Genomic DNA, 13,145 nt, shown 5'->3' on the forward strand with positions numbered 1-13,145 from the left:
AAAAATTTTTTTTTTTTTTTTTTTTGTTTGACAACTTGACTTTAATTTTAAAAATATTTGTAAGCTTAATTTTTTAAAATTAAAAAAAAAAAAAAAGCTTGAATTTTGAAAACTTCTATAAAAGATTCTAGTGCTTATGAGCTTTAACTTAAATTCAGTTTCTATTTGGTTGTTGAATTTTAGAAACTTTGAATTTGATTTTTATTAGTCTATTAAAATTGATTTCTAAAAAGTTTTTAAATAAAATTTATTGATAATTAGATGCACAATAAAACATCTCATCATGTCATCTTAGTTCCTAATTAACATGGTCCACATGTCTTGATGTCATCTCAAGTCTCGAAAATAAGTACAACTAACCTATGCATGTGCCATCGTCTCAAATTGCAATGTCGTCATCATGTCTTGCTTTTACTTGAAATACAAGTAGCATACAACTTTATACAAGTCTTCCGACCGTTAGGTACAAACGGTAGGCTCGACTCCTTTTCTTTTGGAGTCTTAGTCATTTTTTACTATGTCTTTGGCTCTGAACACAACTCTCCACAATGGTATGATATTGTCCACTTTGAGCATAAGCCCTCATGACTTTGTTTTAGGCTTCCTCAGAAGGCCTCATATCAATGGAGAGAGTATTCCTTGATTATAAACCCATTATCATTCCCTAAATTAGCCGATGTGAGACTTTCATTCAACAGGGATGACATCAAGACATGTGATCATGTTAATTGGGAACCAAGATGACATGATGAGATGCGATGTTGTATATAAGAGACCTTGGCCTCGAGTAGAGATAAGGTCAAGCCAAATAACTTGGCCTAGTGTAGAGGCAAGTCGGTTAGGGTTGCAAACAATTGAACATATAAACATAGGTGGCATATGTGGGAGAACAATGGACCTCACCTAAGGTCTGACGAAGCCACAAAACATAGTGAAAAATGGATATGGGCTTTGATTCCTCTTAAGACTTATCATGAGTGTATCAAGATCACGATGTTACACAATTCAAAAATATAGGATCATAACAAATGAATAAAAACTAGTTTTAAAAAACTTTTAAATTTGAAATTTGAAATTTAAAACCTTTGAAAAAGTTTACGAGAAAAGAAGTGGTTATTAAAGGAAACCTTGTTTTTGTTGTTATTATTTGATTCTGAATTGAAATGGTTTTTAAAAACTAAGAAAACCATAGAAAAAAGAAGAAGAAGAAGAAAATAAACATAAATTTCAAAAATAGAAAATTAAAAAAGATAGGTTAGTTATATTTTTTTAATTTTAAATTATGGGCGCCCGTGTTTTTTAAAAACATTTATTATAATTTTTCTAATATAGAATATTTAGTTCCTTTGGGATTTTACTCGGTTGAGTTCAAATAAATGAAAATTTGATGAATTTGGTTGATTCATGGGTTCTTCTCAAATTAAATTGAATTGAATCGAACCAACTTCAATTAAAAAAATACATTTTTGTTTACCATATAGTTAGATACATATATTTATTTAATTTTAAATAAATATATTTTTATTATCGTAGAAAAAGAGAGTTGAAAAGTGATGAGAGCTAATTAAAAAAAAAAGAAAAAAAAAAAGTGGAATTTTGATTTGTTTTTTTGGTGGTTTTGTGATTTGGTGATTTGGAAGGGTCACTAATTAGTAATTATGGTAAAGCTGTCGTCCTTTTCTCGCCTTCCCCATGTGCCCAATAATGTGCTCCTGGGGACCTCCCTTCCATCTTTTTACATATTATTTCTTTTCCAAAATAAACAAATTTCTCATTAATAAAATACCAATCTTTTTATTATTTCTTTTCCTAAATTAAAAATAAAGTTTAATCAAATAAGAAATGAAACTGAGAGTCCATTGGAAAGAAGAAAGATAGGTTTAAAAATCTTACGTGAAAATTTGAAAGGAAAAACTTTAAGAGGGTAAATATCTTCTAGCGTTGGACTTGGACTGTTACAAATAGTATTAGAATCAGACATCGAGCGATGTGCCAACAAGAAGGCCGAGTCCCAAAAAAGATGAATACAAAGTGGTGTGCGAGTGAGAATGAGTTTGAAAAGAAAGGTATGAAAATTAGGTTTGAAATTAGGGAAGAGTATCTTGTTGGGTATTGCAAGTGGGAAATCTGTATGCCCATCTGCTTTTTTTGGTCCACAATTATTTTGGCTTTTTAACTTGCACATAAAAACTACTCCCCTATTATTATATTATTTATTTAAAAAAAGAAAAAAAGAAAAAAAAAGGCAAGTGGTGGGTGTGTGTGAACTAAAAGAAAAGAAGAAAGATTAGATATGTGTAGCTTTCCAAGCTGTAAGTTAGCTGATTTTGGAACATAATTTACTCATTAATTCTCATACCAAACCAACCTCCATTTCCAGGTATGCAAAATAAAAATAATAATACCATACCTTTTATGTCAAAAATTTATTCCAATATGGTACTAATAATCGACCTAAGTTCTCGAAAATAAATGGTTAATTCATTTTTTATTCTTTTTCTAACGCTCTTACTCGATTTGATATAAGCTAAACTACGTGTATTGGGGCAAAATATATTTCCGTGACTTTGCTTTATTTTAAAACATTAATATAGAGTTTTATTGTAAATGCTAATACTTTGTCAAAATATATTTTAAGAAATAAACCAAAATTTTTAACTTCAAGAAATATAGGATGGAATACCCATTGAGCTATTTTTTATAGAGTAAAAAAAAACATTATTTTTAAAATATAGTTATCCAATTTTTTTTTATATATTTTTAAAATAAAAACACTCTTCATTCTTTTTTTTTTTTTTAATTATAAAATTTTGTATGATATTAAATTTTCTTTTGAGTTAACTCATTTGATGACTCCTGACATTCTCTTACATGTGTTGTACACGCCATCCCTACTTTAACCTCTTGCTTTTAGGAGTGAATATTATCCACACATGCCAACCAAAGTTAAAGTTCCTAACATATCATTCAATATAGAATTGATTCAATCAAAACATACTTAATTTTGGAGTCTTTATAATTGAGTCATCGAAAAAAGAAGATCGCGCATCGTTGGAATATGTAGTAACCTTCAATTCTTCTAACTTTTTCTTGGTCATCCTATCTTCAAGATTGCTCCCATTTGGATGTGGTTCCGATTCATTTATATACCTCTCATTTAATTGGATGTAATATAAAATATGAATATTTTTTATTTAAAAAAAAACATAATTTTGGTAGACAATGAACATGTTTTCATAAATGATGGATGACAACTAAAGCCAACAGCTACTTTCATGGTGTTCCACTTTCAAATTTTTTTTTAATGAATGCATGTTTTTTCTCCTTTTATTAATATATATATATATATAATAAAACTTTACAATGTATGATGGTATGAGATGGTGAGTGCAATTTTTTTTCCAAGTGGTAGTCTCCATTTTGAATTTTCTTTCTAATCTAATTTTGACTTTTTGCATCTAAGTTATTGGGGAAATTTTCTCATTTTTTTTTAATGTCGATGTTTTTTTTTTAATTCAACAAACATTTGACTTTGATAGATTTCTTTGTTTTTTTAATATTTTATTTTTTGGATTGTTTCTAAAATTAAAGATTTATTTATCTATTTATTTATTTTTGTTTGAGAATGAATTCAAATATATATTTAGAAGAGATAAAAGTTATTGTAAATAAATAAAGAGAAAAAGTGCAATATTTAAAAGTTAAAAACTAAAAAGTATATTATTATCGAATAAAATTTTAATTTTCATTAATATTTTTAAGTGTTGTATAATAACATTATAATTTTCCAATATTTTGTTTAATTGTTTATTATTCGCTTTATTTTTTTTATTCAACTAAATGTAAATTGGATAATATAATATTTTAGTCCATTTAATTATTGCGATGTGTAATAAATTTATCACAACGAAATTTAGTTATCGTGAGACTTGATTAATTTATTATAATACTCATTATTTATACATTAAAAAAATTCAACAAAATCATTTAAAAAATGTTGCAACTTTTTATATATATATATATAAAATAAATGTATCCTATGTTAGACTTTTATTATTGAGTGTATACTATATTATAATATGAGTAGAACTTTAATTATACGACTTTTATATTGTCAAAATAATTATAATTTAACTAACATAAAATATATACTCTAAATTAAGAGGTTAGAACATGTTCTCAACATAAACCAATGCATACCGTTGATCTAAAAACCTGTCTTATTTGTAAATATATATTTCAAGTATGCTAATTACATAAATACCTTTTTAATTTTAAGAAAACCCTGGTGAGATTAGAGAGGAGAACAAAACATTGATTAGAAGAGTGTGGAAACTTCTCCCTAATAGACGTGTTTTAAAATTATAAGGTTGATGACGATATAGAACAGTTCGGATTGTTGCACTCATGATCCAATCTAATCCATAATTTTTCATTCATTTGTACCAAACTGAATCGAAATAGGTTTATAACACAAATTAAATTAGGTTGAAATGATGTTTAAATAGCATATGGGTTGTACTCTCTTCCTCAATAGATTTGGGAAAAAAAGTGATGAAATGTGGAATAAATGAATATGAAGAGTAGGAAAAATAGGTGGGGAAGGAATTTTGATGGCTCCATTATTCTATGACGAAGGAGACATGTTATGGGCAAATTTCAAATCCCCTTTTCAAACCGAATAGATCCCATTCTTATTTCCCCTTCAAAGCTAAGAAGGGAAGAAAAATGGGACCAATTTATCCGACTCCCTTTTTAAGTCCTCCTCAAATTTATAAGCCATTCAATGCGAAAGACTTTTCGAACCCATAAAGAATGGCTCACAACAATGGAAATGACTCGCCTACCTAATTGTTTTCAGCTAAATATGTTTAACTTTGGAGTTCCTGTGATGAACTACCGAAAAATATATTAGTATGCGTGATACCTTTCAATTTTTTAGTCATCTTATTTTTAGTATCGCTCTTATTTAGATGTGGTATTGTTTATTCATTTACCCATTTTTGCTCAAATGTCACACTCATAGACTCATTGGTACATATTTAGGAATCAAACTTGCTATCGAACTAATTTAATGCTCTAACACGTTTTAAATTTAATTTTTTCAAGGAGTCTTTTCGTTCCTAAAGAAAAAATATTAGATAATTGATTTAGAGTCAATATTGATTATTGTATCGTACATGACGCTTTTAGTATTTGGTGTTAACTTTCAAACAATTATTTTAAAATAATTGTGATGTAATTTTCAATTAATTGTAATTGTGATGGAAATAAAATGAAAACTAAGTTAATTGAAATTAATTAATACAAAATTAGAACTAAGTATTAAAAGTAGGCATAAGCTTAGCTTGGATCCAATGAATAAACGAATTGGAGTCTAAACTTAAAAACTAAGAAATAAAAGATAAACAGTTTGAAAATTAAGAACCAAATGAAAATTATAATAAGTTAAATTTATTTAGTAAATCTGCAACAAATGGAATAGAATTTACTAGAAATTGTTCGGTTGGAATCTTAGGCCTCAAACTAAAAGATCGTCCGGTTGGAATTTACTAGTAAACTAGTCCTAAAAGGAAACTCGAAGTTATTTGACTCGTGATAATTGCCCCTAGTGAATGTAGTAACGGCTCCAAACCCCAACAAGACTTATGGCATATAAGAGAGCCGCTCAAAATTTTGAGGTTTTCCTAGAAACTCAGATACCTGAACGAGACCCACACATTCTAGACCCGTGCTAACTTACTAGGATAAATGTTATCGCATTTTTCATATTTTATTTTATTTTTCTGTTATTTTATTTACATTTGTCTTGCCTTTTTAGTCACAGTTCGAGATTTGAAGTCTCGGGAATCAAGTCATAATAGGCCTATAACATTGGAATCTTACTTCTAATCTTGTTAACTTATTTGAGCTCTAATGTGTAGTCTTATTTCAAGTTCATATATTACCAATCATTTGAGCTTATCTTAATTATAAGGTTCACCCGGTTTTGGTTATAGTTATGTTTTTTTACTATTCTCTCAAATCATTTGGAAAAAAAAAAAAAACAAACAAACATATATACACGTGAGTCATAACCTCGTAATTGTTCCAACTCATTTATACTATATACTATAATCATACATGAGGGAGCAACTCATTTACCTACTAACTACTACAATACTATATACTATACGAACCCTTGTCAATCTAGATAAGTTCATTGTTATAGGATAATTGGGGACCCTCTAATAGTCCCCACACATTAACGCTAAATCATATGCATCCAAGGCACAACCCTATATTTACCAATATGGATTCAAATGTGCCTAAGCATTTTAAAAGCTATTCTTACTTACCTCTAATAAACCTCGAAATGTGTGAATGGTATGTTTCCTCTTTTACCATTCTTAAAATATCTTAGACCTAAAATCATATTAAAATTAATAGAGTCAAAATGGCTCGAAAAATGAAGAAGATAGTATGAACGGGTCAAATTGGACAAAATTGGTCTAGTTGAACTAAACTAACCGATCAGATCAGTCTAATTGAATCGGTCATCTTCAATCTCTTACTTTGTAGTGCATATTTCTCACTTTGGATAAGCTAGTTTCATTCCCCAGTAGTTATAATTCCAATGACGATCAATCACGGTCACCATAGAACGTTCTATAATCAGGGAGATATTAAAGATAAGAGAAAATTGTTCAACAGAAAATAAAAATCAATGTTACTTTACATGAAATCAGATATAATGTTGGAATGAAAATAATTTTAATAACTTCATTTATTAGTAAAAACATTAAACTATAAGAAGGATAGAAAGCCAAAAATTCTCAATACTAGAGGATAGTTTACATATATATTATATTTAATATTTTATTATAAGATAAATATCTACGTATTTGCTTGTCATAAATAGTTATTTACTCTTTTCCTGACTGACACGCCATTTAGGTGAGGTGAATTAAGTAAATATTCTCAGTTTATATGGACAATTTTAGATAGGAAGAAAAAGACTTACTGTTAAAATATAATCTAAACTAATAATAATAAAAAAAATACATTTAAAATTTTTATTTTTTTCAAAATATCTCAAAACTTTTTTTAAAAAATCTAAAAATTATGGTGGTTAGTATTTTATTCTAAAAATACTCCGAACCTTTTAACATGGTTTTAAAAAAAATATTAATACCTTTCACCTCTTTTTAAGGAGTTCAAAATACTTTTACCATTATTACCATGCTTAAAAAATACTCATAAAATTTTAAAAGTCACATTTACCCTTTTTACTTTTACGCAAAGAAGTTCAAAAATGCTTACACTCGAATCGCCTATCAACAAATTATTTTCAATTGAAAATTTTTAAAAAGTTTATAGTTTTTTTTTATATAGAAATAATTGAGTATAAATAAATAGTTTTTTTTTAATGTTAAAAATATAATGCAAATTTGAATGTTTATATTTTTTTTTAATAATTTCCTTGGGCATAGAACTTATTTTGTTACTAAAATAAAATATTAATGCTAATGGTAATAATATTTTTTATTTAACTTATTTTAATGTCTAAAGCTATTAATGAATTTTTTTTTTAAGGTAATAGAAAATTTTAAAATAAAGTACATCTTTTTTTTATGTCAACTTTAATTTAAAAAAATGTTCCAAACAAGGCCTACAACATTACATACTGTAAATTATATTTTAAATTTAAGGATAGAAATTAAATGGTACTTTTGGATGTTGCTGGCACATCAGCGGCCGACACGTCGTCCAGGTGTCAGTACAATAAAACAAAATCCACACCAATCAAATCGGTTACAAGACGACAAACCTAAAAACAAACGTCTATTATGAACGGCTGGCCGTCTAGGATGTTGTGCCGTCTGACCTGGCAAATCCAAACTCTCATTTTTTAATAATTTCCTTCTTCAAAATATTTTTTTTTTAAATAAACCAAATTGATTTAATAACATAACATTTTTAGGTAAACTAAAGTTTGTAGGGTACAAATAATGCTCGTGTTATCCATGTCCACGTCACCCTTGCAACCATACGGTGAAGGACTTTGTTGGATGATGAAAGTCCTACATTGACTAATTTAAGAAATGATCATGGGTTTATACAAAAGAATACTTTCTCCATTGGTATGAGGTCTCTTGGGGAAGCTCAAAGCAAAGCCACGAGAGCTTATGCTCAAAGTGGACAATATCATACCATTGTAGAGAGTCGTGTTGTTTCGTAATGAATATATGATGGTTAATGACGAGAGATCAACACGAGATGGTGAATTGTTTCTCGAGTACGTTCTCCAATCGGTTTCATACATGTTACATAATTAATCCTAGTTCCCTCGCCACTAGGAACCTTTGAAAGATTTAAATGATAATATAAGATATAGAATTTATTTGGAATACATTTGGAATAAATAAAAATAAAAATAAAAAATAAAAAGAAAGTTGTCGGTGAAGTAGAGAGACAAGTATTTATTATGGATGTAAATAAAAATAAAAATAAAAATAAAATGGTTGAAAATGGAGAGATGCGTTAAAAAAGCAAAGGGGCAGAGGGTGGGCAGTGGGGGCAGGAAAGAAGGGCAGGGGCAGAGGGTGGGCAGGAAAGAAGGGCAGAGTCCTCGCGAAAAAAGCAATAACCAAAAGAGGAGAGAGAAGGGGTGGGGCCCGCAGGATGAAATGAGATCCCGTGCATCATGTGGCAGCTTTCCATTTATTTATTATTTATTAATTTATGTGGAGTGGTCCCCACTTAACATTCATTATTCACGTGGTCCCCATACCTATCTGTCTTCCCCTTGGATTCTGCCCACCACTGTTCTCATTTACCGGACACCGCGCCCCAAACCCACTCCCCAATTCCTCCCTTTTTCTTCTAATTATACTTTTTATTACTTCCTTATTCAAAAAAATAAATTCTTTTTATATTTTATATTTCCTTCAATAATATTTTTAATTTTTTAACAAATAAAAAAAAAGTGATTTTATACCAAAACTATTAATACTTTATCTTTTAGAAAAATAAAAATTTTAAAATATATAGTTTGAAAAATAGTTAATCTTTATAGTAAAAACTTTTTAAACTTTTTTAAAAGTGTTACTTTTGATAATTCTATTAATGGTAAATATATATTTTTTAAGTTATAAAAGTTTACAGATTTTTTTTTTAATATTTTTTAAACAAAATTGTGATATTTAAAGTTAAACAATGGAAGAATATTTTTAAAATAAAATGAAAAATGAAATATATTATTAAAATAAAAAATCATTAAAATTAGATAAAATTTGGAAATAACCAAAGATAGTGGGACTCTGCTTATGTTAAAATTTTTATTTGATACACTTTCAAATCACAATTTCTACTTATTGTTGTCAATAATATTTTTAACATATATACATTTTAAAATTAATATCGCATATAATGTGTATTTTCTTTTTTAAATAAATAAAGAGATGCTATTTTTATTTATTTCTTTTGTAATTTAACCTACTCTATTTTTCACAAGCAACTATCGGATATTGTTTTTTCTTTTTCATCTCTCAATTTTACATTAAAAAAAATATATTTAGTTCTCAACTTAAAAAAAGAAAAAATAAAAATAACCTTAATTTTTAACAAAAATTCAAAACTATCCTTACTGGTAATTTTATATATAAGCCATTAATAAATCCAACTTTTAAAAGGTTTCATTAATATTTTTAAATTTTTTAAAAATATTTAAAAATATTTTTACGGTTAATAACGTGTTTCAGAAATACCCATAAACTCGATACGTTAAAATATTTGAAACAATATAAAAAAAAATTTAAGAAGAAGATGGAAGGTTGAGGTAGATCTAAACCCTATTGAATAAAAGATATTGTTTTTGTTGTTTGGAGGGGTGGGGGGTGATGGTGCAGGGTAACGTTATCATGGCACTTAAAGAAAGTGGGTGGGATTCCCCACTTGGCAGCCCAAGTGGTTTTTTTTTTTTTTTCTTTTTTTTAGAGAGGAAAAAAAAATAAAAAAGCTGTACTTTTTGTAGTCCCGACTCGCCTCCGCTCAGGTACTTCGTACGGCTCTTCATTCTATACACTCCCCTCTCAATATTATTTTTACCTTTTCCTTTCTTTATTATAAATTAATTTTCTTTATATTAATATAAATATATTTTTTTAATTTGTCAACTTAACTTTTGCTATTTCATCATATTCACCCATTTTACGCCACTTTCAGGTTTTTCTAAACAATAATAAAATAAATTCAGCCTAAAACTTTTAAATTTCTTATATTTTTATAATTATATTAAATGTTGACTATATTATTTAAGAATTATGCACTTATTCTTTTTTTTAATAGATTAATAAAACAAATTTAAATGTGAATCTATTTAAAATGTACAAAGGGGAACAGTTTGGGAACGCCTGTGCATTATTTAATATAATTTTAAAACTATATGACAGAGTATTTATGATAAATCTAGAAGATATGACGTGGCTCTGTTTGATTGGCTAGGATGACTGGCCAGCTTTTTTTTATCATAGTCAAAGTCAAAGGTATTAACAAGCAATCTAATGTTACAGTCAGAGATTAGGAAAGGCAGTGTGTCAACCATATTAAACTACACTTCGCCAATTAAATACTGCCACGTTGATAGTTGTACTTTTTTGGTCATTTTATTAATTTATTTCCAACTTTAGCTTAGTTTATGTTATTTGGTTTCAATTCAAATATATGTAAGAGAAAAATGTTACATTAAACAAGATGACATTATTTTCTCGAATTATTATTATTAATTCATTTATTTTGTTTTATTTCGGTAAGAACTGGCATCAGATTCCACATAAATGCACTTTTAAATATACTTTTTAAAGCTAATTACAATTTTTTTTTTAAACGTGTGAATGAACGTGTATTTCCAAAGTTTCATTTATAAATGACTTTACCAAAGATAAAAAGGAAATTAAGATAAGATTCTTACGTAATCACTTTTAATTTATGTTTCAGAATCAATTCCAATCTCAAACTACTTTTAAAACGTTTTAAAATTTGAGTTTAAATCTTTTAGTAAATTATACGAATAAATCTTAATGACATTAATTCCTACGTCACTCCCTTCCCACATTCTTACATCTTATGGAAAAAGAAATTAAAAAAACAAAGTAAGTAAACTCTTATAATTTACTATGTTAAAAATAAAATATATAATAAGTATCATAAATTCTATTCATTTTTTTTTGGTTAAATTAAAATATGTATAATATGATATATAATTTACAATAAGATATTAAATAATAATTATACAAAATATTAAAAAAAATTAAGCTTTATAGTTTTATAAATCACGTATGAATATGTTAGATTGATAAGTTGGACGATATAAATATGTATTTATTGAGATTTATTATTAAATTTAAAAAAAAAATGTTTAGAAAACTATTTGCATTTTGAATGCTTTTGACGTATTCTGACATTAAATTTCGGAGCAATTGGAAGGCAAAAAGGAAAAGAAAATAAAGTTCATGTTATCCAAGTAAGTTTTATTATTTTTGGTTTGTATTGACGTGTCGGAGTTTCATTGGTGAGGACACGTGGATTGTACTACTTCTTGTGTCACAAGAAAAGAACGAATCCCTTGGACCACGTGTATTTTTTTTTTCCCTTCCAAAATATTTTATTTTTTTTAAGGATATTTTGTAAATATATTTTTTAAAATTGTATGGAACTTGGCCATTCCCAAAGGATGCATGGTGGTTGGCCCATAGATGTGTAACCTTTTCATTAATATCTCAAAAATTAAAATAGAGGTTTAATTAAAGAAAATAAAAATTGAGGACCGGGTGGAAAGGTGGAAGGTAAAAAGGTAAAAGGTAAAAATAGAATATAGACATTTTTCAAAAATAAAAGTAAAATAAAAAGAATACGATGCCATATGGAAACCCAGCTACTTGCACAGAGGACAATGGTGTGGAGACGACCCGGAAAAAGAAAAAAACGGAAATAAAAAAAAAACCGTATTATTTATGGTCGACTGACTAGGCCGGTGGGTCCGGTTTACCGGACTTGAAGATGTTATACAATCCAATTAATTCCTATAAAATTATTTTCTTTTAAAAAAGATAAAGCCAAAAAGTTGATTGAAAAAAATAAATAGAAAAAGAAGACGAGGCGTCCGTGATGTAGACTACGCATTCTCTACCACGCGCCTGGTGTCACTATCATAACCCAAACTCTCTCTCTCTCTCCTTCTTTCTCTCTCTTCTCTGTCTCCTTTATATATCCATCTTCGCCGCTCTGCCGCCGCACCCTCACCTCTGCTAGTACCCTCTCTCTTCCATTCTCCGATTACCGTTTCCATGGAGGATCCTTCCTCAAACAAACGTCTCCGAGTCGACTCGGAGTCCGACTCTCCGGAGGTCAAGCGTCTTAAAGACGACCTCCTCGATCTCCTCGACGGCGCTGATCCCGATCCCGTCGTTCAGGATCTCGATTCCGTCATCCAGAGTTTCGCCGACGAGATCTCCCCGGTTTCTTCTCCGCCGCCGTTGCCGGCGGCTCCCGGTGAGTCGTTGCCTGAGCTCGGGTACCTTCTCTTAGCCTCCGACGATGAACTCGGTCTCCCACCTTCCGACGCCTCCACCAGTCAAGGCGGTGAGTCGGAGGTCGCCGAACTGACACGTGCGTCGTCGGAGTCGTCCGGGATGGGAGAGATTTGGGGATTTGAAGATGCGATTCCGAGCTTCGAGTTGGGGGAAGGAGAGAGATTCTACAGTGACAGTGAATATGTGGCGTTCGATGGACTGTTTGAACATTCCGATGTGTACTCCGTTTTCTCGTGACGGCGAATTAGGAGGGAAAGAGAAAGAAAACCAGAAATTACTCTCATCTCTGAAAATCAATATAAAACCACAAACCGTTTGTAAATCTTTTTTTTTTCCATTAATTCTATCACAGGAAAACAAAATAGGAGAAGGTTCATTTTAAAAAACCACCACATAAATTATTATTATTATTATTATTGCTACAGATAAAACTATTCATTGTTAAAAAAAAAAAAATGACGATTGGGCTCTGGATGTGGTTCCGAATTTTGATGTCCCCAATTTTATTATACAACATTTCTTTATTTTACTTAAATTAAAAATATAAATATGTAATAAATTTAATTTTAAAAT

General features: G+C 28.9%; 1 protein-coding gene across 1 annotated transcript; it reads left to right on the plus strand.

The window, feature by feature from the left end:
- The first annotated feature begins 12,326 nt into the window (after positions 1 to 12,326).
- Positions 12,327 to 12,809, plus strand: LOC111445164. Its single transcript, XM_023083401.1, has one exon. It carries the CDS (start codon positions 12,327 to 12,329, stop codon positions 12,807 to 12,809), a length of 483 nt encoding a protein of 160 aa, XP_022939169.1.
- The last annotated feature ends 336 nt before the right edge of the window (positions 12,810 to 13,145 follow it).

This window comes from Cucurbita moschata, unplaced genomic scaffold (genome assembly GCF_002738365.1).
Source record: "Cucurbita moschata cultivar Rifu unplaced genomic scaffold, Cmos_1.0 Cmo_Scf00007, whole genome shotgun sequence".
Classification (NCBI taxonomy): Eukaryota; Viridiplantae; Streptophyta; class Magnoliopsida; order Cucurbitales; family Cucurbitaceae; genus Cucurbita; species Cucurbita moschata.

Coding starts and splice junctions, on each gene's coding strand:
- LOC111445164 (XM_023083401.1), top strand. CDS start 12,327: ATGGAGGATCCTTCCTCAAACAAACGTCTCCGAGTCGACTCGGAGTCC.